This window comes from Pagrus major, chromosome 18, assembly GCF_040436345.1.
Source record: "Pagrus major chromosome 18, Pma_NU_1.0".
Classification (NCBI taxonomy): domain Eukaryota; kingdom Metazoa; phylum Chordata; class Actinopteri; order Spariformes; family Sparidae; genus Pagrus; species Pagrus major.
Window position 1 is genome coordinate 36,949,683 of NC_133232.1, and position 26,438 is coordinate 36,976,120.

The 26,438-nt window shown below is 39.8% G+C and overlaps 2 protein-coding genes across 5 annotated transcripts in view; both read left to right on the plus strand.

The window, feature by feature from the left end:
* Window positions 1-20,796, plus strand: part of ldb2a (LIM domain binding 2a) — a 112,988-nt gene extending 92,192 nt beyond the window's left edge. Inside the window, exons 6-9 of one of the 4 annotated variants that reach the window (XM_073487316.1) lie at window positions 4,095-4,218; window positions 8,130-8,183; window positions 9,402-9,538; window positions 18,867-20,796. In XM_073487316.1, the coding sequence (XP_073343417.1) occupies window positions 4,095-4,218; window positions 8,130-8,183; window positions 9,402-9,538; window positions 18,867-19,097 (546 nt within the window). In that variant the 3' untranslated portion in view covers window positions 19,098-20,796. Of the gene's footprint in view, window positions 1-4,094; window positions 4,219-8,129; window positions 8,184-9,388; window positions 9,539-18,866 lie in introns of all 4 variants that reach the window. The other 3 variants (XM_073487317.1, XM_073487314.1, XM_073487315.1) reach the window with 3 other exon arrangements.
* A 2,919-nt stretch (window positions 20,797-23,715) lies between these two features.
* tapt1a (transmembrane anterior posterior transformation 1a) overlaps window positions 23,716-26,438 on the plus strand; it is a 31,848-nt gene continuing 29,125 nt past the window's right edge. Inside the window, exons 1-2 of the mRNA XM_073487662.1 lie at window positions 23,716-23,905; window positions 26,287-26,417. Coding sequence (XP_073343763.1) covers window positions 23,716-23,905; window positions 26,287-26,417 — 321 coding nt within the window. The remainder of the gene's footprint in view (window positions 23,906-26,286; window positions 26,418-26,438) is intronic.

The following is a 26,438-nucleotide window of genomic DNA, read 5'->3' on the forward strand; positions in this document are numbered from 1 at the left end:
CCCAGTGCTGCTTCACCTCTGTTCTCCCACCTCTGTTAGCCCAGTCCTCCTCACTGCTGATTGGCCAGCTCATATTATTATTATAGTATTTTTAGCTTCCAGTTGGCTGTTGGCTGCAACAGTACAGCTTTGTAACGGTCTTTGTGTGGTGTAAACGAGCTAACTGCTGGTGCTCATCAAAGTGTCACAAAGTTGCCAAGCAAATGAATTCCTGCAGTTTTTTCTTTTTCACACAAACCTTTATCATTATCGTCAGGGCATGTATATCATATCATATCACATCAGTGAAGAACCCAGAGCAAAACAGGTTTCCTGTAACGCCAGAGCTAATGCTAGCCGAGCTAGCGCTGCAGTACAAACACACACAAAAGAACCTTTACTGGCATCAGACCTACAACTCGTTATTTAGTTGGCACCAAATGAGGCTTGATGCTCACACAGTTTCCCTGACGGTCCCTCAGTATTAAGACATTAGTCCAACATCACCAGCTCAGTTTCCCCAACAGAGCAGCTCCCGTGCTCAGCTTGTAGCTTTGTACTGGCCCTCGTCTCATATAAAATATCCAGTTGTTACATGCTAACAAATGGTCTCTCATTTCACTATCCAGTGAAAGCTGCCTTCTCTGCTTGTACTTTCCACATCTTCCCCTGACTGGAGGTTATGTTGTGTTACATAGTGACGTAGTTGAGTTACAGAAGTGAAGGCTGGACTACTGACTGAGGCGTTTCAGGCAGCTCAGGAGCAGAAAGAATAACTTCCTGTGTGTGTCGTTGCAGACGTTTTGCCTGCACAGAGAAGCTATGTAGCACATTAAAGGAAAGGGAAAAATGCAAAAAGCATCATATGCTTTGTAATAGACTTTGGATACTTTTTGGAGGCCTGATGAGATAAAACTATGCAATATTTCACAAGATCAAAGCAAAGATTACATAAACGTCTGAAAAATGTTTTTTTGTCTGTGAATTTAGGTTTTCTTTCTTATTTGGGATCCTGATCCCCAAGGAACCTGTTATTCATCATGCTACACACTTTGCAGATTATATTTTCCCCTACTGTTATCTAAGGATGTCAAAGTAAAATACACCCTTTCCTCACATTAAACTGACAATAATGTGTCCCTGGAAAAGGCCTTTCCCAGCGTTTATCAGTCCTTCCAAGAGAGACTGACGGTTTCCTGGCTAAAGGGTTACAACCGGCCTTTCTCTCTCTCACAAACACATACACGCTCTCTATTTTTTTTTTTTTTTTTTCATTTGGAGTATTTAAGCCTTTCCATGTATTGGAGCTGCCGGCTTCATACTATTCAGCCTGAAAATAGCCCTTGTTTTCAGGCTGAGAGCCAGGGCTTGTTGGCTGAGCTGGGGAGGGATATTACTGTGTCAGGAGGGAACTATCAGAGGAGAACAAGGGATTAGTCTGCTACAGGGATGTTCACTTTACCTCGAGCTGCATGGCATCAAAACACGGCTGTCCTAACACAGGGAATAGCAACAGACATTACTATGTTCATGTTGGGTAATTTGGCGTAAGCAGCTGAGTGTACGGTTGTTAGAATAACTAGTTTGAAACACAGGACTGGTGAACATCCCTGGTTTGAATATCCATCATGGTAAAACATTTCTGAAAGGATTCCTGGTGTTGTTGTGAGGCGGTTTTAAAACCCTGCAGACCTGTTTAACACAAACTAAGTAACAGATACAAAGTATGTCCATGATACACAATCTCCTTCAAAGTTTTCCCCTCTTTTTTTTCTTTTTACCTCCGAGTGGCTGTACAGTACGGCTGAAGACAGGACGAGCATGTTGATGAGAATTGACATCAGACATGTCGGGGTGGTGGGATGCTGAAGGTCAGATGAGATCACTTGAGCATGCAGCGAATGATTAACAGTCTCCTTTCTCTCAGTAACAACTGTCAAAGTGCCCTTGAGCAAGTTAGTAAACCCACGCCTACTTTCAATCCAGTAATTTTTACCTTACATCACACTATGATTGGAAAACACTTAACAGCAACTTCATCCATTCATGCTACAGAGCAGCTTTGTAGATCTGTTGTGTCACAGTAGTAACATTTTCTATGTGTGTTTCTAAAATGTTCGTCTCTGTGAGAAAATCGCTTTAACATTATTTCAGACTGTCCAAAGAAATTCCAAAGAACTTCTTCAGATTCCCAAAAAACAAATGTTCGCTTTCAAGTGACGCAGCACTCAGTCAGTGGCAGTGTGATGTTGTAGCTCCCCGCTGGTGAATAGACGCGTCAATTAACTATTGGACATGGTCCGTTGGACTGCTGTCCGTTTCCCATTTCCTACCAACAATCAACGTTGGTTTCTTTAAACCATGACCACAGTCATCTCTTGACCCTAACTAAGTAGTTATTTTAACCCAAACCATGACCTTTCCCTAAAGTCCCTTTGTGCCAAAACTTAACAAGTTACTGTTTTCCCATGTTTTTCTGTTTAAGTGACTAATAAGGACAACAATTTTTGAACCTGGCCCAGTACTGAGCGAGACCGCTGCAGCTGGCAGCCTCAAAATGGGCCGCAATGTAATTACTTCGGGCAATTGCACACTGTGGTCGTACGTCCACTTAAAGTACTTGATTTTGCCAGTGACAGGCCCAGATTGTTATTCAAAGTGTCTGACAGCATTATGGAAAGGATGCCTGCTGAGGCCGACCTTTCTGAAGGTCAAGTATTCATTCAGTAATTTTACAATGAGATCCTTTTTGTTTAAGCAGAAACAGCCGCCAGACTGCATCTGGTAGTTTTATCATCATAAAACACTTCATGACAGAAAAACAAAATAAAAAACCATCTTGGTTAGTTTTCCCAAGAATCACCAAGTCTGGTTTGGTGAAAGTTAACCTTTTAGTTAGATCTGAAAATATTCTGGCATGTTCTGATCTCCCACTGCTTCTCAGATGTCTCCCTCCTGATTCTTCTCCCCGATATTTTCACATGTACACCAAAACAGATTTATCTGCAATAAACTAATATTGGTTTCACAGATTTGTGGGTCTAGCTTAAAAAAAGCACAGTATGGGGTTCGTTATAAGTCTCGACATGATCGTGAAATTTTAATATTTGTGTCTAGTTATTTCTGGAATGGCTTTCTGAATCACACCCAAACCTTCCTGCCAGAACAGAACAATAGACAATCTATTGGACACTGTACGAAATATCATAGAAACCATCTCGCTGCTTACAGTAATTAAAGTTTCTCGCTAACATGGAAAAAGAAAGAAGATGAAGATCTGCTTTCGATCTGATTAGTTGTTGATATTTTTCTTCATGAAACAGAACGCTGCTCAAAAAAGAGAATAATGGTCAAATTACAGCTTCATCCAGTTAGAAGAGACGGCAGGCTGCCTGTTCCACCCCAGTGTTGTTCTGTGATTGGTCCAGCAAGAAGACAGCCCTTGTAACTGACCAATCACTGTCCAGCAAGCATTTGGGTGTTTGCTGCTGTTAGAGAAGGGCCAGCTGTAATGTTATCCAGATGTTATCTGGCTAAGCTAAGCTTAATGTATTTAAGATGACAGGCTGACCCCTGGTTCCTCTCACTGCAGATCACCAGAGATTTACAGTTTTCTCCAAACTTAATATTATACTTAAAGTCTTTTAACTGGAGAATACTGTTGGAGTGCAGTGTGGGAACGAGGGACTGTTGGTGTGTCTGTTGTGTTGAAGGAGTAAACGGTAATATATCCCACTGTGTGTATATTTTTGCATGAATGTGTGTGTAAGTTTGAAACATTTCAACAACGGCTGCTCGTGTTAAAATGAGTCCTCCAGCCCGTCTTCCTCTCTCTGTCTGTCCTCCTGCTCTTCTCTCTAAAGTGTTTGACAATAAACCTGCTTTTTAAAGGTACTTTATTAATAGTGTCTATAAAAAGTAGATTTACTGCACAATTAATCACTCAAAGTCAGTCTGTGGTGATTAATTGAGCAACAAACTGAGTGTTTTTATGGATGTTGTTTTGCTTTACCTTGATGAGCGGCGGCAGCAGTGGACAGGACACTCTTCTGTCATCGCCCGTCAGATAAATCTGCTCTAACTCAACGGTGCTGTTTGTCCTGTTGTGTCTGCAGTTGTGTGTCATCCTGGAGCCCATGCAGGAGCTCATGTCAAGGCACAAGACCTACAACCTCAGCCCGCGGGACTGTCTCAAGACATGCCTATTCCAGAAATGGCAGAGAATGGTAGCCCCACCAGGTAACTACCAACTCCCTACTGCTAAAACTTCACTGTCTGTTCAAAGACGCAGATCTGGGTAGTGTTTTTCTATAAAAGATCCAAGCTCCAGAAATAAATAAGGAGTTCTTGGCTTCAAATTCAGTCTGAATAAGCAACAACTAAAAACAGTCTAGTCCTAAAGGGACGGTTAACCCAAAATCCAAAATACATATTTTTCCTCTTACCTGTAGTGCCATTTATCATCTCCATTTCTTGCCAAGTTTTGGCAAAAAAGGAAACAAGTGGCACACGTCAGGCAGGGATCGTCTGTAGGTCGGGTTACCAGGTACCACGACACATATCGCTCCAGAAACCAACACACTCCAGTTTGATTTGTTTTGGGAAAAATGACAAATTGGGAGCACATTGGGAGAAAGGGTTAAAAATAAGGAGAAAATCTGACGTGTTGGCCTCTGGAAAGACACATTGTTGATGAGTTTTTCAAAAGTATTTTTTTGGCGCTTTTAGCACCACAAGCTCAAAGTGCTATTTGATTGCATGACATTGAAGAGACGGCAGACATCTCGATGGCAAATATCTCTAAAACTTAACGACTTACACCAAAACAATCTAGATGGATAAATAACATGACAGGTCAGAGGAAAATATATATTTGGGATTTTGGGGTGAACTGTCCCTTTCAGTATTAATGGTTTTCTCTACTGAGGTTTAACTGACTTCCTTTGCTTTAAAAACAGATTTGGATTCTGCACCATCACTTTTCAGAAATATTAATATTTTTTTCTCACAATGTGTTTTTATTGCATCATTTATGTTTCCCAATGTGCCATTATACATGTTAATCCCTTAAATATGTTTTACCTGTCAGATGTGAAATTAATCAGAGTTCAGGGCTGCCTCTCGAATCTCTACCTCGCCAATCTTAACGGGCCTCTCAGCTTTCTATGATTGATGTTTTAGGGGCGGTTTCTGAAAAGTACCGGGCTTAAATTGGCTGTGCGGTCCTAAGCTGGGGAGAGAAACAGAGTAAGCCGAGTGTTTTTCGGACACATCGGAGTGGCTGCAAATTACAGCAATGCTTAGCGAGGCGTGACGAGATGTCTTTAAAAACCAACACCAGTCAAAAAGCCTTTGACTCAGACCTGTGTAACTTTAATTAAGAGTGCCGGCTGTAATCAGACTAGTAGATCCAGCTCCCCGGCCAGCGGCTCCCCAGTGTCGACGACGTTCTTCAAAGAAAAGGAAAAACAGAGAGGAAAAAAAACATGGAAAGCATTTTATGAATATAAAGTCTGAGGGGGAGAAGCTCTTGTATTGATGGTTAATTGTTCAGCTCGGCTTTATATGAAATCGTATATACAACACTATGTGTGAGTTTTGAGGATCAGCTGAAGAGGAGACACTTCAGGTGAAAACACTGTTTTTAATCGTTCTGTTTCAGGCTGAAGGAGAGAAAACATCCAGAATATACATTCATGTCTTCATTTTAGTTCAGATATCTGAACTGGATATTTATACAAATTCATGCATATTTAAAGGGAAAACTGTCTTAATGTAAGTAATCAACTGTTTCATGGTGTGTGATTTTTGTCCCATTCACCATATTTCTCTGAAATTGTTTGGAATTACAGAACATTAAAGGTTTTCTCAAAATTAGTTTTCACGCCAGAAAGTCACACGTTCACCAGACTTTCCAATTTTATGTCTAGCTATATACTGAAGGTTTTTACAGAGGGATTTGTTCATATATTATACAGTACATACGCTAATTTATATCACGTTATTCCTCTCTCTCTTTTTTTTAATGGCTGTTGACATTATTTTCTGGTTTATGGAGCCAGAAGTCTGGACTTCAGTAGCGCCTACATTCATCAAGCTGTCCAGTTTTATCCCCATCTTTACTCTGACGGGTTTGTTCGTATATCATTCATAGCCCGACTTATATAACATTTATTTAACATTTAATTCCTAAAATCATGGCAGAAATTGTAATTCTTTTTTGGCTATTGACAATATTTTACTGGTTTATGGATTGACAAATGAGAAAATCAAAATACCCTCAGTAAAGATCTTTGACTCTCATATTTCAACAAAATGGAGCAGTGATTCTGATGCTGGTTTATCCAATGTTCAGATTTCTGTTCTGGAAATTTGTGCTTTTTTTTTTTTTTTACATATTTAAACTCTTAATGAAAAAAAATGATTGCCTTAATGTAGGTAATCAACTGGGAAAGTTTAATAGTGATATCGATTAATTGAAATTCTTACTCTTAACACCGTTCAATGGTTCCAGTTCCATTCATGTTTTTGTCGAAGAATAACTGGAATTACTTCTTTAAAATACATTTTCTCAAAAGGATTTTCTCCTCAAACTCTGAGCCAGAAATCACCAAACGTTCCAGTTTTATTCCTGAATCTATTTTCTCAAAGTTTTCACAGAGAAGTTTGTTCATATATCATTCATAGACTGATTTATTTCACCTTTTATCTCTCAAACATCGTGAAAATTGATTTTCTTTTTTTTCTTTTTTTAGGACTGTTAAAGCGACTCTGTAAAGATCTTTGACTCTGTAGATTCCTGTTCTTGAAATGAAAACAAATGTTTGCATTTTCATTAGATAATGTCCTATTTATGTATTTAAACATAAAATTTCAGAAAACTTGTAATATAATTACCCTTTTCACCTGAAGTGTCTCCTCTTTATTGTTATATTATGTGGGGAATGTCTAAATCCCAACCAGTTTCCAGGCTAGAGAAGAATTACAGGAAAAGGGGAAAAACACGCAACCAATAAGGAAAACCGCAATTCTACCTGAACTGCAAAGTTCATGTCAAAATAAGACAAACGACATGCAATAACCCTGAACAACACACTGAGGACGCCTGACTTAAAGAAAGCTTTATACTTACTTTATTAAATATTATACTTACTTTATAAAACATTTTAAAAGTTACAGTTAAGATGTTTAATAAAGTAAGTATAAAGCTTTCTTTAAGTCAGGCCTCAGTGTGTTTTTCAGGGTTATTGCATGTCATCTGTCTTTATTTTGACATGAACTTTGCAGTTCAGCTGGAATTGCGGTTTTCCTTATTGGTTGCGTGTTGTTCCCCCTTTCCTGTAATTCTTCTCTAGCCTGGAAACTGGTTGGGATTTAGCCAGGAAGGAAGCCACAGGCGCATTTATGCTCTGATAAGTCCTTTTGGTGGAAATGGAAGTGATTTTAGTGCGTCACCGGTTCAGCATCGAAGGAAACCGGTCGGATAACAGAAATGATTGTCTCTGACAATGGGCCTGCTTTTTTTGCACACATGTCTGTCAAAGTCAGGAATCAAAAGAGAGAAAAGATGCTGATAAAAATTCCCCTTTATTGTTTTGCCTCTGATTTAACAGTTCCAGTTTGTTTGTATCACGAGTCGCTGGTTGTTGTAACTGAATATGAAAGCATCTCCCTCGGTGTGATTAGTAAGAACCTCGAAAAATGTATTTCATTTTCAGGCATCTGTTTGAAGATCACAGCCGTGTGTTTTTGTCTCTCTTGAGATTAAAAGGAATGTTTTCTAACAAATGTTGGCAGAATTTGCAAAATCATGTATTCATAAATTATGCACGACATAAATTATTTTGTAAATACTAGAAACACCTAGATCTCTATTAACCTGCGTCAGTACATCTTTCTAATAATAATGATTTCACTTGCGATTTAATTGCACCTTCAGGAATTATGTATCGCTCATAATTGGGAAAAAACATCTTTCATCTAAGCTTAAGCTTCCCAGTGGTGTTAAGCAGCATCTGTATGACGTTGAATGTTCAATTATTTCTCTTCCTTTTCTCTGTTGTCGTCTCTGGTCTCATTCTGTCTTAAATTGTTAAAGAGATTATTCAATCACCTGAATAAAATAAAACTGATTTTGGCTCCGGTTTCAGCTGGACACCCACAGAACTTCAAAACGGAAATATTTCCCACAAATCACAAAAAAGGTATCTTCTCTCTTACGCCGTCAAGTGTCTGAATTCTTATGATAACGCAGCATCGTGGTGCTCGCTGGAATGCCCTGAAATACATTATTATGTGTGCAGGTTCATCGTGGATGCTCAGCTGCATGTTTAGAAACAGTACTAATGCCTGTGATTTAACAAATACAGGTTACATGTAACAGAGTCCTGAAAACGTCATGATCAGAACAACTGCACACTCATGCTCAGCAAATCAAATGTATAGTAATGAACAGTGTAACAGCATATTCAGCAGGACAAACATGAATGTGTTTTCTGCCTCAGCAGAGCAGTTTGAATCTGGCTCGTTCTGTCGAGGAACACTGCAAACGGTGCAGCTCTGAAATCATTAACAGATTTACATTACGTTCACCATCAGGGTCCGTTGTTGAGCATTTATGCAAATGAAGCAGGGGTTCCCTCTTACTAGTGCATGTCTTGGGAGATGTTAACGCTCTTGCGGTTTCACCTCTGAAGCAAACAAAGCATGAATCGTTGTAGACGAGTCGCCCTTGTGTCTGTAACATGTCTTTGTGTGTGTGTGTGTGTGTGTGTGTGTGCGTGTGTGCTCGCTTTGCATGCATTCATGTTTACATGAATTTCTACAGTTGTGTCTGCATGCCTTTGTACATTGGATGTCTGTCTACTGACACTGACACTGACACTGACACTGACGCACTCCACGAGGGCTGCAACTAACAATTCTTGTCATTATTAATTACTTCTGTTGTCCAGCCAACAGTCCAAAACCCAAAGACTCTCCATTAACTGTCATATATGACAAAGAAAAGCAGCAAATCCTCACATCTGGAACCAGAAAATATTTGACATTTCTGCTTGAAAAACAACTTCAATGATTAATTGATAATGAAAATTTTTGGCAACTGTTTTGGTGACACTTCTTCAGTCCTGGTCTTCGGGGCCCTGTCCTGCATGTTGAAGATGTCCTGAACACGACTGATTCAAATGATCAGCTCGTCATCGAGCTCTGCCGAAGCCTCATGACGACCCATTCATTTGAACTTAGTGTTTTGTGTCAAGGCAACATTTAAAACAGGCAGGACAGGAGACGATGATTGAGGAACACTGGACTAATTGGTGCAGCTCTGCTCTCCACACAGCACACACCCGACACCTTGTCTCCATCTGTATGCGTTATGTTCTTGGCATTGCCTCTGTTTCTCTTTGCTGGTCGCGCCAAAGCTGAGCCCGCCCGACAGACAACCACGAAGAGGAGGAAACGGAAGAACTCAGCCAGCAGCGCCAACAGCAGCGTGGGCACCACCGCAGGCAAGAAGCGCAGCCCCGCCACCAACTTCAGCCTCTCCAGTCAGGTACCTGTAAGCATCAGCTCCACTCGGTTTGCCTCCTCTTTTATTTTTTTCTCTCTGACTCCACATGCATGTTTGCAGGGTTACACACAGGCAGGAAATATTCCTAATGGTATTGCAGCTATTAGCTTTAATTTATTTGCACAAAAGAGGGAAAAAACAGGGGGAGGGTAGAAAAGAAAACCTGTGCAGTGAGACAAAGAAACCTCGAGGGATTTGTGCGAAAACATCTCGCCACAAGACAAAGAGAAAACACTTCAGATATTATAAAGAGCGACACGAACGACATTAAAAATCATCAAAGCAGAAAGTAGTACAAGAACAACTAAAGTTAGAAACAAGTAAAGGTGATGAAAAGTGTTCCTCTGCTGCAGGTGGCGTCGGTACTGACTGGAGGTAGTTTTCCAGCAGCTTCTTTCTGAGAACTCTCCATCACAGTATGTTTGTTTAAAACAGACCCAGCTGACCCAACCGGGCCTCGAGGTTTGATCGGAGAAAAAAACAAAAACAAAGGTTTGAATCTGTGGCCCAAATGGGAAAATGTGGGTGGGGAATGTGACTCTCGGCCTTCTCTCAGCCACCACTGTTCAAAATGCCCTTGACCAAGACACTGAACTCAGAGCTGCCCAGAGGACTGTAGCAGAGTCAGAAGTTCTGCTCGTTAGAACCATCTGAATGTAAAGAGCGCTGGATAAATACTGGCTCGGATGAAACAACCGAAAGAGCTTCATGTGTTGTTCAACTGCACACATTTCCGAATCCATTTGCTCATTCAGCACCTGCTGAATTGTTTCTGATGAATGTGTGGAGGTCAAAGTGAAACATCTGTAGACTCGGCTGCTGCAGTAAAACTGTTTTGTGTAATCAGATATCAGGTTGTTAAAACTAGACTCAACCATCAGGGACTTCTGAGGCTGATACTAATAACTGAGAGTAAAAACAAATAAATAAAATGTAATATTTGAACAAAAAACTGTCCTGTTATTGTAACAGTAATAGTAAATGTAAGATGACTGTAGTAGATAGATTGAATAGTTATTGATAATGTGATCATTATAAACAATACCAGACAAATGAAATGTCTCATGCCTGCACACTAACGACATGCCACAGGTGTTTGATAATGACAGTGTTATAACCCTGTTTGGACCTTTGTCAGGTCAGAATGTTAAACCTCACCCATATTTATACATTATGCACATCAATACGCTGAGCAGCTCTATAGTGGCAGGTGTGGTAAACTATCCAAACTACCTACGCAGGCTGATAAACATCCAGAAGAAAACATTAGAGAAGCTACACAGAGAAAAACAATGATACTTCAAAATATCAAGCATGTGGGCTACCTCGCATATAAAAACATAGAGTGGTGTAGTTTACAGTCCTAAAACCCAGAAATCTGTTAGGTCGCTAACAAGTGGCTAAACGAGACGACAGTTTGCCGCAGAGCTTATAATGCAAAAATCCTGTTGGCTGTTTGTCGAGGGGACCAGAGAGACGCTAACATCCTCACTACACAACTCTGTTAGATTCATCTTCCTATATCAGTATCTACTTCACCTACAGCACGTGAAAAATATTGTATTGAGTTAAAGGAGAAGGAGAAGAATTCATGTACAAGAACACAGAAATCACATTTCCACATGGTACATATTTTTAAAATGTTTAAATTATATGACTGAGGTCACATCGACAGGTCGACATTGCTGCCATATCAAGAAACAGAACAGGTAATAAACAGTAATAACAACAGATCTATATCGATCAAACACTGTCATTCAGGAAGCGTTACCTGGATAAAAGCTCCGGCCCCGTGACTCGTCTGCATGCTGTGTTTCAGGGAACGAACGTCTGATTTCGCCTCATGTCTCCATAACAGCCCTCTTGACACAGTTAGAGGTTAAATGGCCTCTTAAACAGCTGAGTGTAACACCACATGCCTGGCGCTCCCCTCCAGGATTTGATGCTGCTGTGAGGCTCCAGTTCTCTACCTGTTCCACACACTGCTCATTACACACATACTGTATTATATTTACACAACTGCATCCAATTTATTATTCTGTAGCCACGCTGGTGCAGCACTCTGCTGGTTTTGAACACAGGTCACTCCAGTGCAGCTTAAAGTGTGCTGATACCCAACGTAACGGTAAAGAGCTGCAGGTTGTGTTCACGTCTTACACAGGACTCATTCTGCTTAATGGGAATTAAAGCTGATGCTGATGTGTGTGCAGTATATCAGACATGATGTTTATGTACTACTGATTTGTTTTCCCTGTTATGTTCTGAGAGAAAACATAACTCCTGCCTTGAACAAAGCAGTGCTGTCAAAAATATAGATTTTTCAATACGTATTGATTCTGAATATTTGAACATTTGCAGTGCTCATTTTCTGCATTATCAATACGCAGGTACCAGCTGCACTCATCAAATGATTTAGAAATGTCTTTTGAACTGAACTGTTATGGAGAGAAACAGAGTGTGTGACGGTGAGTTTACAGTAACGTTATTAAGGCGAACACAGCAGCACAGTGTGTCTACAACTCAGGACCCAACTGAAGCCGTGTCTTTCATGAACCTGCTGATTAAAGTGAAGGGACCTTACAGCGACTTTGACTCAGGCTCATCTGAAGACACATCGCGTCACGTCTTTACATTAACATAATAATAACAGCTTCAGCATCATGTTGATGGCACAGTGTTGTAACGGGGTGAATGGTGTCACTTGTTTCTGCTCTGTGTCACTTCAGCGAGCGGGTCGGGTCACAGCGTCACATACATGTTTACTGCAACATACAAGTTTGAATTGTTATGACCTGATTGTTACAGAACTGGGATTTGTATTAACGACAGTGGTGTTGCACTCAGAAACTGTGGGGGGCGCCAATGTGCACAAAATACCAATTTCTACATAATGTTGCTTTAAGGTGAACCGACCTTTAAGGTGGCTGGGACTAACACGTTTTTAGGCAGAAACCCTGCACATTATTTATAAATGCCTGATCTAAAGAGAGAAAAAGGAATGTTTTTAAAAGAGTGTGATATTTAATTTTACTACAGTAATTTTGTTATTTTTCCCCTTGGTATCGAAAAATGTGTTGAATATCAATATTTATCAAGTTATTGGAGAGAATGGACGTGTTTCAGCTTCTTCAGCTCTGAGGAAGCTTCTTAGATGAGCGGTGAAACGTCTTCAAGAAACTGAAACCAGTTGACCACGATACAGCACTACAAATCTTTTATCACCAGAGACCAAAGAACATCGACTTTCTTCAAGATGAACCAAGATTACAGTGTTTAACTAAATGTAACCAGGTGCTCTGAGTGACTAAACCTTACTTCCCTTTTCATGCTTTAGCTGCCATAAACAAACACAATATTGAAAGAGTAGATAGAGTGAGAAAAAACAATAAAATAAATTGTCAGTGAACATGTTTGAATACCTTGATTGACACTCATACACGCAGTATCGTACATGCAGGGTTGAATATCGGGACGTCGTTATAGAAGCTCCTCATGTACCGTTTGGGTGAATGATTCTAACACTGGATAGACTCCAGGTTCCAGCCAGGTTGGTTGTTCATCTGTTTGGCACTTAACTCTGGAAAACTTCATTTTTCTGGCAGCATTTCTAAATCAGGAGCCTTCGTTCTCTCACCTACACAGACACACGCTGTACTGTCTGTCCGTCTCGTCATCTGTTGAGACGTGTTGTCCTCCCGCTCTTCTTCTCCCTCCTTCTCTCTGTCTCACACATATATAATGTACATCACGCACACACATGTACACACAGCGTGCACAATTGTTTTCTCTCTGGAAGGCAGTTTGGCTGCGTGCCAGCTCTCATTATCACCGATATCTGTATACACACTGTCCACCCCCAGCCCCTTCCTCTGTCACATGCACACACTCCACACCATCACTGCCCCCCCCCCCCACACACACACACACACACACATCCCCTGCCCACACACACACACACACGCACACACACACCACCCGTACCACTCACGGCGTGCATTCACACGCCTCTTAAAGACTGGCAGCGTGGCTGGTAACATGCTGGTTACATATGTTGCGCGCCTGCTGTCTTTGTCTGAGAAGTTGTTCGTTTGTGGCTGAGCACAAGCCTACGTGAGCCCAATGACAATAAGGAGTGGACCCTCGCAAGGGGAAGGGGGGGGGGTTACCAGCGGCTGGAGGAGAGGAGGTGCGGGGGAAGAAAGGTGGGGAGGTGTGTGTGTGTGTGTGGGAGGGGGGGGGCTCATAGGATGTGCAACACTGACCTCTAGTGGCCTGAATTCAGTGTTGAACATGTTTCTTTAACCAAGCAGCCGCAGCAGGTTTGGTTCAGTTCTTTCTCATCAGTTTCAGTCTGTGTGTTTGAAGCAAGTGCAGGAAACATTAATGGACTAAACATAATTAACTGTCCATCCGCTCTGTGTTAAATTGGTAGAGCACAGATTGAAGATCTTTTGAGGATGATGTTTTCCAAAGACGGAGTCGTACATCTTTAAATGTGCTTGTGTTTGGCAAAAAAATCCATGAACTCCTGCTTTCATATAAATATTGAGGCTCAAATCAAAATGTGGCACAGACAACAGTGTTTTGTGTTGCATGCCCTCAAAAGAACATGACTTTATATTCTTTTAGTCTTTTTAATTAAGAGCTGACAGAATTTTATTGAGTTTCTGTTGGATAAGACAAAGACGGTCATACTCAGGACTGCTGGCACTAAAATTATTATTTTTGAAGATATAATGTACATCACTGTTTGTGCTGTTTATCTGTATTGAGGTCAAAATGCTCTTGAAGTATTTAGGGTTAGTGTTGTCAAAAGTATCGAAATATCGATACTGAATATTTGAAACAGGTGCGATACTCATTTTTGCGGTATCGATACTTTCCCCACTCTCCTGAGACACACCGCTGTAGTGTCTACAAAGTCCCAACTCCTCCAGAAGTAAATAAACTTAGATGCTGTCTGTGACAACACTTTGTAGGATCCCTGATTATTAAAGCTGCAGTAGACAACTGTAATGAAAGATAGTTGATTATTAAGTCTCATCGTCACAGTGGCCGACTCGAGGCGTCAGTGTATGAAGACCTGAGTGAGACTGTAATCAAAGCTTTCTCTAGAAATGTCTACCTCAGCTTTAATTGTTTTTAATATTCTGATTATAGCAGGCAGAGTGACATTTTGCACAGGAAGTCAGTCAAGGGAACTTTGTATCATAGCACTATTCTTGCACTATTACAATACAACACAGTAGGTGTTTGCTTTTGGCCTGTGGTCCACCATTAAGATTCAGTTCAGGCCCTCGCAGGGAAACTCCTGCTCTAAATATTTTTATTGTCAACAAATCCCTCTGAAATGCCCAAACCAACAATGAATCCTCCTGGAAGTGCCTCTGAGCCACAGAGCTGCATTGTTGTCAGTAAAACTATTAGAAACACATAAATGAGTCACACCGTTGCACTAGTAACATTAACATTAATACAACATTTCATTTGATTAACACAAAAATGGGCTTTGGAATTAAGTTTATACCACAAACACTGTCCTGCTCACCAGAGCGTAAAAAGTGTGAAAATGTTGCTGTATAAAATATCCACTCCTGTGTGAGTGACATTAGCTAAAAACTACAGTGCCCAGCTGTTTAATGTAAGCACTGAACTTCTTCTTTTTTTATTATTTTTTTTTTTAATATCTATAAAATTGTGAGCATTACGTTTTAAGTTTTAAATGTGCTTTTAGCTGAGTGCCTGGTTTTGTTGACAACAAGAACAATTCATCACCAGATTCATGTTTAAAGTGATATTTTATGACATTAGCATGAAGCCAAAACACAAATTGATGAACTTACTGGCACAGAAAACAATATTTAAGCTATAGGTTGTCTGCCTTTCTCTAAATCCGAGCAGAGAACGGATGGAGGGCTGGTGAACTTGGGCCAATTTTGTTGTCTGGCCTTTTTCTCGTCATCACAATCCCACCACGGCTTTTCAAAATTCCCACTTGTTGTCTCGGAGGCCTGAGGGGCAAATATGTCCTCCGAGCTTCTCACCGCTAATCTAAAAATATGCTAATGGCACCGCTCTGTGAATGAAGGGAAGATGGAGGCATTCATCGCCGCCTCGACCCATTCAAAGCTAGCGCGAAAGCTAACTCTTAACGAGATGAGTAGACGAGTAGACAGTATTAATTAGCTCACAATTAGTGCTCCCCAGTCTCAGACTAGCCACCAGCTGTTATCGTCTGAGGGATGGGATTTTTTTTTTTTTTGGCCCAAAATTGGCCAGAGGTAGGTTGACAGGCCTCCTCACAGGAACAGATGGTGAATGCAAGGCTTGTTGGCAATCAGCACGTTTTTAGCTAATGACTTAATTAGCTATGCAAATTGACAAATCAGTGTGGATATTGTCATTTAGTTGAAAAGCTCACCTAAATTAATTAGCCTGATTAAGGCATAGTGGGGTGTAGAAGTGGTCGCTAGGGGGGTTTTGGGGATGGCTTGGATAAATAAACTGCCTCTCATCCAAGTGTGTGTGTGTGTTTTGAGTTTTGTGGGTGTTTGCGACTAGTTTTGTTTGTGTGTTTACATGAATGCGTGCCGGATTTGATGATTTGTGTTTGTTCTGTCTTTGTTTGTTCATCTCTGTGGGAATGTGTTTGCTGTGTACAGTACATAGGGTTAATCTGCATTCAAATGCTTCTCTCAGTGTGTGTGTTTGTGTGTTATGGTGTGATTGTACAGTAAGCTAATCTGGGTTTGTGTGCCAGTGTATGTGCGTTGTTTGTCTGCTGTGTGTGTGTGTGTGTGTGTGTGTGTGTGTGTGTGTTGTGGAGGAGATGGCTGAGATCTCCCAAGCCAGGCAGCGTTGACACACATGGCCAGTGAAGCGTGCGCTCCATTTAACTGTACAGCTTCTTCCCAGGTTACGGTGGGTGGCGCTGGGCTGAGGAAGGAAGATGAGATTCACAGACTCAGCAGCACACAAAGAAACGCAGCCATGATTCAGAGCTTATCGATCAGCGTTTGAATTCACAAATTACACTCCAGTGATTATTTGTCAACAGAATCTGATTCACTTTGTTCATGAAGTGTGGAGGAATCTGACCTGAAACGCAGAATATAAAACAAGCACACCCTCCTAAAGAGATTCCTTCACATCACAACAGTCACAGATAGCGCTGGGTAACCGATAAATCTCCCCCGTCCCTGCTCTGACCCGCTGCGAGAGGCCCATCTCTTTGAAATATGTCTTACATGATGAGTATTGATTGGGGCGGGTACAGAGCGCTGGGGGAATCCGCTTTCTGTACGGGAAGGTTTCATTTGCACAGAGTGCTTCGAGAGGGGCGACCGAATGGAAGGGTTCACTGGATACACCGTCGTCTCTCCTTAACACACACAAACACACACCGAAACACACACACACTCACACAGTGCTACTGTGTTGAAGCAGGAAAATACACACCTCCAATCGTAGGGTGATCCTCGCTCAGCTGGGACACACTAGCATATCAGCAACTGTATGTTTATTTATAGATCTCCATTAGAAGCCTTCTGGGGTCCTGAATATAAAAATACAATACAGACATAATATAAGAAGTACAGACGATTGGAAATGTGAACACAAGCAAACTAGAGACAATAAGGCAGTTCAGTCATACCTGGAATCAGGGAAAACACGTGAGCTGCTGACTGAAGTCTTGTAAATGTTTGCCTTTATGACCTTGTAGTATTTTTAACCCTCCATTTTAATAAGCGGTTGATTAAATTCCAGATTAGGTGAAACCAGACGACATGCATATTCATTTATTTGAAGTAACGCAAATGTTTTAAGTTCTTTTTGGGTGGATGTGCGTCCGCTTGATATTCAGATGGTGCGTTTGGTCTCAGAATTAGATGAAACAGATATGCATTAATTTCTTCTCTGGTGATTTCTCACTCACTTTAGCATGTTAATTTTGAATCGCCTCGAGGCTAAGTACAGACGGCCCCGCACAAAACTGAAAACACATCTCGTGTGCCTGTTCGGGAATTAATTATATTTATGTACCAGTTTTAAAGCCGAGTTAGAGGCTGATTAACTAAACTAAAAGTGGGTTTAGTAAAGAAAGAAGGAACAGTGCTGCAAGAAAAGGAAAGCTAAAGGACTAAATGACTCGATACTGGTGAAATGATATGGACATGCAGCAAAATAATTTGACTTGACAAGAATAAATTGTGTCAGTCCAGAGATAATTGGACTCTAATATGATGTGATTTTAGATCAAATCACTACAGCACAGTAATGAGAAAAAATAAGAACAAAGGAGTAAAAATAAAATCACCAAAATAAGTGAGAAGTTATTGAATACTAGTGGAGTATGATTCTGCTTTTACTTGAAACACGTTTTATTTAGTGAATATGTAGTTTTGTAGTTTGTTTTAGAAGTAAATTAATCAATTTTAGGATGTCCTGACCACTTGAGGCATACAAGACATTTATGATTTAAGAATATATCCTAAGTCCATAGATAGAAGTTATTGAATAACTTATTAAATCTCATTATATAAAATAAATCTTAGTGGGCACATAACTTTTGCAGTGAAGCAAATTCAACAAAAAGGGGTAAATATGTGTGTATTCAGTTTTGAAAATGTGACTAAAAGACGACATGTTTTGTGTATTTGTGTCGCTATTTCCACCACGTAGCCTGTTTATCAATAAAACAAACTATATACAATTTAAAAGATGAGTGGGAGGATTTTTAGGGCTAAATGTTTGTGTATGGTGTTGTTCAGTCAAACCCATTCAAAACCCCATTGGAAAAACTGCGAATTTTAGAGTGGTCCAGCAAAACACAAGGTTGCTTTATCCTGGAAAAAAAATGTGATACACAGCAGTGACATTGTATCTTAACGGTGCAGTATGAATAAAATTTAAGTTGAAAACATTCATAAAAGATTGACAAAAATCATCAACAGAATATGAAGAAATAACACTTTTGATGTTGTGTGTGTTGCAGAGATATCTACTGAAGTTAGCATGCTAACCAGCTAGCCTCGTCCCGTCCTAGTCTAAAGTTCCAGTACTTGCAGTATAAACACCAACATATCCCAAGGTCCCACTCTTGATTGCTAGTTGCATGGCTAACTGAGCTAACTAGCTAACAGCAGTTAGTTAGCAGCAGTTAGCGGTTACTGTAGTGACTTTTTGGAAGTGGCAAAGTCTTACATATTGCACCTGACACAGCCTGAACATGATGGGACCTTTTTAACAAGAACATTTGTAACCTTCATGTTCCAGTTTGTAAATTTGCTCTTCCTGTCTCTGCCTCTCTCTCCAGGACGTGATGGTGGTGGGCGAGCCAACCCTGATGGGCGGCGAGTTCGGCGACGAGGATGAGCGTCTGATCACTCGTCTGGAGAACACACAGTACGACGCCACCAACGGCCTGGACGACGAGGACGACTTCAACAGCTCCCCAGCTCTGGGCAACAACGCCCCCTGGAGCAGCAAACCCCCCGCCGCTCAGGACAGCAAGCCTGAGAGCACAGCGCCCCAGCCCTCACAGTAAAACAAAAGAAGAAGAAGAAAACAGCAGATCCTCGGTTCCATGTGGACTGGACTTTTTAACCTCCCCTCTTCCCCTGATGGCAGTGCTTCTACGCCTCATAACATTGTACTGAATCAGAAACCCCCGACTGCAAACTCACCAGTGGCACGTCCAGCCAAAATATGTCCGCTCTGGATATTTTCTTCTTCTCTGAATCACTGTAACATCTCGGAGAACACTGAGAACTGGCAGCATTGCACAGCAATATCCACATGTCAAAGACAACAAATGCATACACGTTGTATGCAGCTATAATGTAAAAATGGCAAGGATTTTTTTTCAAGATTGCAGTGGGAAAATTGCGGATCAAATTCTCCTCCTCGGACCCTCAGATTCAAACGTCTCGTCTGGTGGAATACTCCAGCTGTGATTGGTTGACCTGCAGGTCACAAGTCATCATGCTGACAGTAGACAGTGGGGGGGAAGAAGAAGAAGAAGAAAAACAAACAAGATGTCTGAAAAAATGGCGAGCTCATCGTGAAGAAGTTGTTTTTTTAACAGCCAATGGAAGCATCGAACCACATTGGAGACAAATGAAACATCGTTTGAGGCAGTTGCATTTTTATTGGAAATTCAGTTGGCTGTCAGTTTGTTTCTGCTGTTGCTGTTTATTTCCATTTCCAATTAAGAGGAAATAAAAGTTCTCTACCGCTATGGACTCCTTTCAAACGAGGGAAAGAATCGTCTCCTTGGATTGTTTTTCCACTTTACTGCAGCCGTCACAGATTGTGATTTCATGCAAACCAGTTTGATTGTGTTCGTAGTCTATTGGTATTTTGCTTCTCTCAGAATCCTTTGCAATCACGTCGTAATTTTGCCGATCAGTATGTGAACTTTTGCCGACACGCATCGATGCATTAATGTTGATTTTTTTGTTTCTTCCCTCCTCGAAAAATTGGACTTCTTTCCCTTTAACGACCTACTCCCAAACTGATACTAAAGCCTTTTCCTGCATGATTTTATAGGATTTTTATTTTGTTTGATATATGTACTTTTTAAAAAAAACACATCAGTCTGATTTTCCTTTTGGGTTCATCAGTTTGGGAACACTGTTACAAGGTTTGTAGCTCTGTAAATAGAGGTGGAATCTATTTTGTCCACTGTAAATCAGCCACTGAAACCAGTTTGGATATGGCAGCTGTTTTGTTTTTGTACAGGAGGTTCAGATTTCTGTTGGGTGGTTTGGATGGACGCTGGTTGGCCTCTTACTCTTTAATGTTTCCCGTCTTCTTTAGCTAGTGCAGAACCAAAGCCACAAAGTTAAACATGTCTTGAAAGGAAGAAAACAATCTTTCATTTGGAAAAACAAGGCACAGATTAAATCCCATCCACCCCACAGAAATGTTTGAGATCCCTGTATTTGTGTTCACAATTGTTCTTTAATCTTTAATTGAATTGATATTATATCCCTGATCTCTTTTGTTGGACTTTGGTTTGAAAAATGGGCGAGAAGACAGCGACAGATGTCTTTATACAATTGGATCTTATGGGTATTTATTTGTGCATTTGTAAGGAAGCTAACACATTTCTAAATATGTTTGAGCCTAGTATTATTAGACACCATTTGTACATTATATAGCAGAGGTGTTCAGTGTCATATCTGATGTCTGGTATGTATGCTTTACCATTATGTGTGCCAATAAACCGTGCTTACAAAGGAGTCGGATTTGATTCGGTTGCATGCATCGTGTGTGTGTAGCTTCTGTTTAGTGGGACATTTACTCCTGTTTACTCGGAGCAGTTTGATAAGTCAGTGAGAAGTTTAGCTGACAAAAACGACCTCACCACAATCTCACCTCGACCTCAACACACTGGAAAAAGTCATTTAGTCTCATTCAAGATTCGACTTTTACTTTTACTTTTAAGTAATATTTTAACATGATATCTTTATTTTTCTTTCTGATTATCTGAATCAGTGTTTTTTTTTTGTTTTTGTTTTTTGTTTTTGTTTTTTTATCCAATTGCTGATAAAATACATTAATTTGAGAATACGCTGCTTTGGCTCTGATGCAACATGTAATCCGCAAAGTAACTACAAAATAGTAAAGTTATCAGATAAATGTAGTGGAGTAAAAAGTAAAATATTTGCTGTTGTGGAGTGGAAGTTTAAAGTAGCAGGAAATGGAAATACTTAAGTAAAGTGCAAGTACCTTAAAACTGTACTCAAGTATGTGATTAATGTATTTAGTTACTGTCCATCACTGTGATCCCACAATAACTGGACATTTCTATATCTGGTGATGAAGAGAGTGTCATCAAGCAGTTCCTGCTGAGCGGACGTCACGTGGACGCTTTAATTTGCTGTTATGCTAAAAAAAAAAATGGCCACAATCTAAAACACTTTGTGAAACCACATTTCTGGACTGAAATGACTTATTTGTGCTGCATTTACTTGTTCCTGCTGTCAGTCGGTGAGAAAAAGAAAGTTATTTGAAATTACATCCAAATATTTGCTGCATCTGTGACGACTTCTAATCGAAAAAATGATTAAGTGATCCAACATAAACATCTTGTTCTGGTATCAGTCCCAGAAAATAAATAAGCAAAAGCGTCTTTTCAGAGCTGCTGTTTAATGATCACATTGGAAGAAATCTGTTGCAGATGAACCACAGATGAGGTAGAGATTATAAGGATGCAAGATAAAGTTAACACGTCATCAGTATCGGTCGATAACGGCTTTAAAATTAAATACCAAAATGAACATTTCTGCTGATATGACAGGCCGATTAGATGACACTTTAATTACGCTCGTGCAGAGTTGACCATTGACTAAGTAGTTGGCAAAAGTGAACATCTGGAAAAGCATGTCTGTATGTCTGCATAGAAAAGGCATAATAACATGTTAATATGTTACTAGTTAAAATGTTATATACTCGAGTCTTTTAATGCCACTTTCAACCGATACTTCACTTTAATTATTTGCCAGCTTTATTGTTAATTGACCAATTACAAGCGTATAAAACATGATGCTTTGTTATAAAATAAACAACTATAAATGAAAAAAGTAAAAGATCTTCCTCCACCACTGCAGGTAAACAAGTCTGTGGGAGCTGTCCTGTATTCATCCCCGTACTGGCTCTTGATATAAATGTTGACTTGTCTGGGCCTGTTTGAAGCCGCTGGTTACCTGAGTTACCTGAATGCTTTTTAAAAAGCGAGTAAAGTAAAACCTGGAGCAGGTAGAACCCAGCAAAGGTCTCCGACAGATAACTCGGTAGAAACAGCCTCTGTTCTGTTGTTGGGTAAACTTTACATCGAGGACCATTTGATGGAGCTTTGGCGACACCAAGTGGAAAATGTTGTGTACTGCAACAACATTCAATTATACTATATTACTTTATTAATTATTTGAATACTGTCATCAGTATTATCATTTCTAAAACAAATGTCATCCAAAAATGCATATACATAAATGTAACATACATGTTAATATACAGCCTACATGACTAATTGTGCCATATTTAAACAACTCAAGGCTTGAAGTTATTACATTTTTATATGCTTATTAAATTTCCCTATAATGGTCATACTAATATTATTGATCAGTATCAGTTGTATGAAGTAATCAAGGTGTTTTCCACCTCAGTCAAACCTCTGTGCCTCTACTTCATCACAAGATCCTTGTCCCATATAACAACTGTAGATTAAGTAAAATGATGATAATAATAATAATAATAATAATAATAATAATAATAATATTAATAATAATACTTTGTGACTTTATTGTTATGGCACGAATATCACCTTTCATACAAGTAATGCAACTCAAAGTACTTTACAAATGAAATTGCACGCACCAAGGGCTTCACATAAAAAAGACATAAAAACAGGGAGAGAATGTCGTGATTACTGTGCAATAAAATTTAAAAAACCCATTTGATAATAATAATAATAGCAAAAATAAGAAAAAGACACATAAAAACAGAAACAGGTATACTTTTTATTTAAAGTACAGAATACAAGTTAAGGGAGAATTACCTTTAATTAAAATATTTAAAACAAAAAAAAGATTAAATACTATGTAATAATGAATCTAATGAACGTATCAGACCTACCGGTTGGCCTGCTTTGTGAATATAATGGCTTTCTGCCTGTAATTTTGGCTTTCCGAATCTTAAATTTAGCCAAAAAAAGGTGGAACTGACATTTCTGTTGTTATTTTCAGAGTAAGCTGTTTCACTGAGGTGGATTATAACACCTTGATTACTTCATACAACTGATACTGATATATAATATCAGTATGAGCATAATAGGAAACATATATAAAAACATAAAATGAAATAACTCCAAGCCTTAATTAGTTTTTGCTCAGAGTTGTTTAAATATGGGACAGATAGAAATGTAAACTGTAAATTAGATTAAATTAAATTCATCTTTATGCATGTTTGGACAACACTCGTTTTAAAAAGGCAACAATAGTATCTGACTGATTTAAATTAGTTTAAAACAGAAACAGTTGGATCCACCTGTACCGTCCGGAAACGTCCTCCTGTGACGTCGTCTGTTTTCACCTACACTCTGATGACGTAGCACGGGGCGACGCGGCGCGGGGGCGGCAGTGACGGCGGCCAAAGCAAAGATGGCGGACTTGTCGGGGACCGAGCTGTCAGAGGAGAAAGAAGCAGACATTGAGCTAAAGAAAAGACAGAAACGACCCTGGGATGAGTTGCACAAGTCGGGTAAAATCGGTTTGACCGCAGAACTGCCGGAAACTTTGGGATTTTACGACATTAGCGCTGTCAGGAGGGAGCAGCGGGAGCAGTCCGCAGGTAAACGGTCCGCCACTGACGGTACTGACGGTACAGCTAATAAACGGTGCACCTCCAGTGCGCCTGGGCTCAGTCTGCTCACTGTCTGCGTCAGCAGCACTGCCTCTGTGACCGCTTAAATATATAACCATAACATTTACTAATCCGAATAAGTTATAAGAGCTTCAGTAGTGAGTGGTTGGGTCACGTTAAGTGTAAAAGCTGAGTCCAGAACTGTTCGCTCTTGTTGTCTAGTGCTAGCTTGATTAACTAGCTACCGTAGCTAATAACACAGTGTTCCTGAGGTTCCTGCTCATTAAACCTGCCTGTACAAGCAACTCTGTGACTGACACAGAGGTCCTTGTTTATCAGTAGTTCTGGATCTTCTCTCTCGCTGTGTAGCTGCTGTATTAATGTCTAAAGTTATTTGCATGGCTGCATACACCTTAAAAGTGAGGAGTAAACCTTGAACACATACAGTAAGTAGCCTCTAATCAGGGTACAGTATGTAATCACAGTTATAACCTCAGGATGTCTATAAGTCATGGTTTTCAGGTGTTGCACCCGATTCTGTGGCCTGATGACTTTATGCAAACAAATATCTACATTGTATCTTCCAAAATGGAGATAGTTGTTAAGACAAATGTCACCCTTTAGACAGAATCTTTAGGTTAGGGCTGAAACAGTTAGTCACTTAATTCGTCCATCATTTGATGGACAAAATTAGCTCACAACTATTATGTAATCCATCGACTGTTGCAGTTATTTTTGAAGCACAAATGCCAAACACGCCCTGTTTTCACTTTTTCACTGTGAGGATTTGAGGCAACATCTCATCTATTAAAATTAGAGACTTTCTAAAAACCATTTAGGCTCCGTGTTTGATAACAGTCTGAATCTGTGACCTGTCAGTTTGTTTGACATTGGAAGAACTACAAAACAGAAAAAGAGGTGACACTACAGTGAGGATCATTTTCAGTAATGCCGATCATTCTCTCAATTATTTGCCTGTAGGGTTACTATGGTATGAGATTTTCACAGCACGTTAACCATCAAAGAAAATATCACAGTTATTATTACAATTATTATACTTAAAGAAAAACAGCAGGGATTCTTTGGTTGAACAGACACTTTATTATAATTTCAATAAAATAGTATATCCTGACAGGCATGAAACTTGACATAATCTTTAAATATGTGTATTTTAAATAACACTATTATGGCAGAATTCAAAATCGGTGATAAGCGTAAGATAACTGTCAATTTTCACACCACTTGAAACCAGTGATAACGCTGCAACCCAAATTACGTGGCATATTTAAATGTCTTGTTTAATCCGACCCAGTGTCCAAAACCAAAAGATATCAAAATGATGTAAGATAAAATAATTTGCAGTGTCGATGTACCTGAAATTCCTAATTGAGACATTTTGATTTCACACTTGTTTGCATCAGTTCTGGGCCACACACACTCAAATGGATCCTTATTTGACCATGCACATGATGAATTTATCCAGTCAAAGACAAGTGCAGGCCACATCAGATGTTAGGTAAACACTGCTGGATAAATACCTAACAGGATAAAGTATGAATACTTCAGACACTGCAGCTTAGATAAAAGCAAATTTGCACAAGTAGAATGAACAATTTAATTAAAATATATGACATTGTTCTTGGGCACTGCTTTATGAGACTTTCATGTGACCAGGCATGCTTGTGGGTGCTCGATAAAATTGAAACAAAGGGACATTTTTTGTTTCAAACCAAATTTAACCCCAACATGTTTCAGCTCTATGTGTGACTGCGACTTTAACAGCAAAACTGTAACAAGTTGAGCCAACAGTATACTGTTAGGTCATGTGATGTTTAATATACAATGAGCTATATTTGTGTCTTATGAAGCCTGACGTGTTTGACAGGTTCTCACAGGCTGAAGTGAAGCAGAAAGAATTTGAAGGCGGTATGTGAGCACTGACTGAAACGATTCAACAAAACTTCCTTTAAAACAGTTCCCCTTTCACTGCATTTGTTAAAAACAGGGAATGGAAAATTCATAACAAAATATGTTGCTTTACTTTAATTTGAAGTCTCTAATGTTTCTTTGAAGAGTTTCTATGCATTAATTCAGTAACTTTATCACTGTGAATTGTTCCTCTAAATATGTAAAGTGCTTTTCTTGATGTAAAGATGCAGCCTTTATAAATTGTATTTATGGTGCATTGAATCAAACAGTGAGCTAAGAACATTATCAAACTCTGTTTCCACCATTCAGGGAAGTTTCCCTCTCTTTCAGTTTGCAGTGGACACTGTAAAGCTTGGCACTCTCATTGTGTTGATAGCTGTGGTTGTAATTGTTGCAGACAATAGCATTGTGGTAACACTGGTGCTCAAATGTTGTTCCAGATCCATCGTTGTCGCGCTTCATTGCAGCAGAGCTCACCAGAGGCTACTTCCTGGAACACAATGAGGCAAAGTACACCGAGCGCAGAGAGAGAGTTTACACATGCATGCGCATTCCCAAGGAGCTGGAGAAGGTACAGCATAATACTCATCCT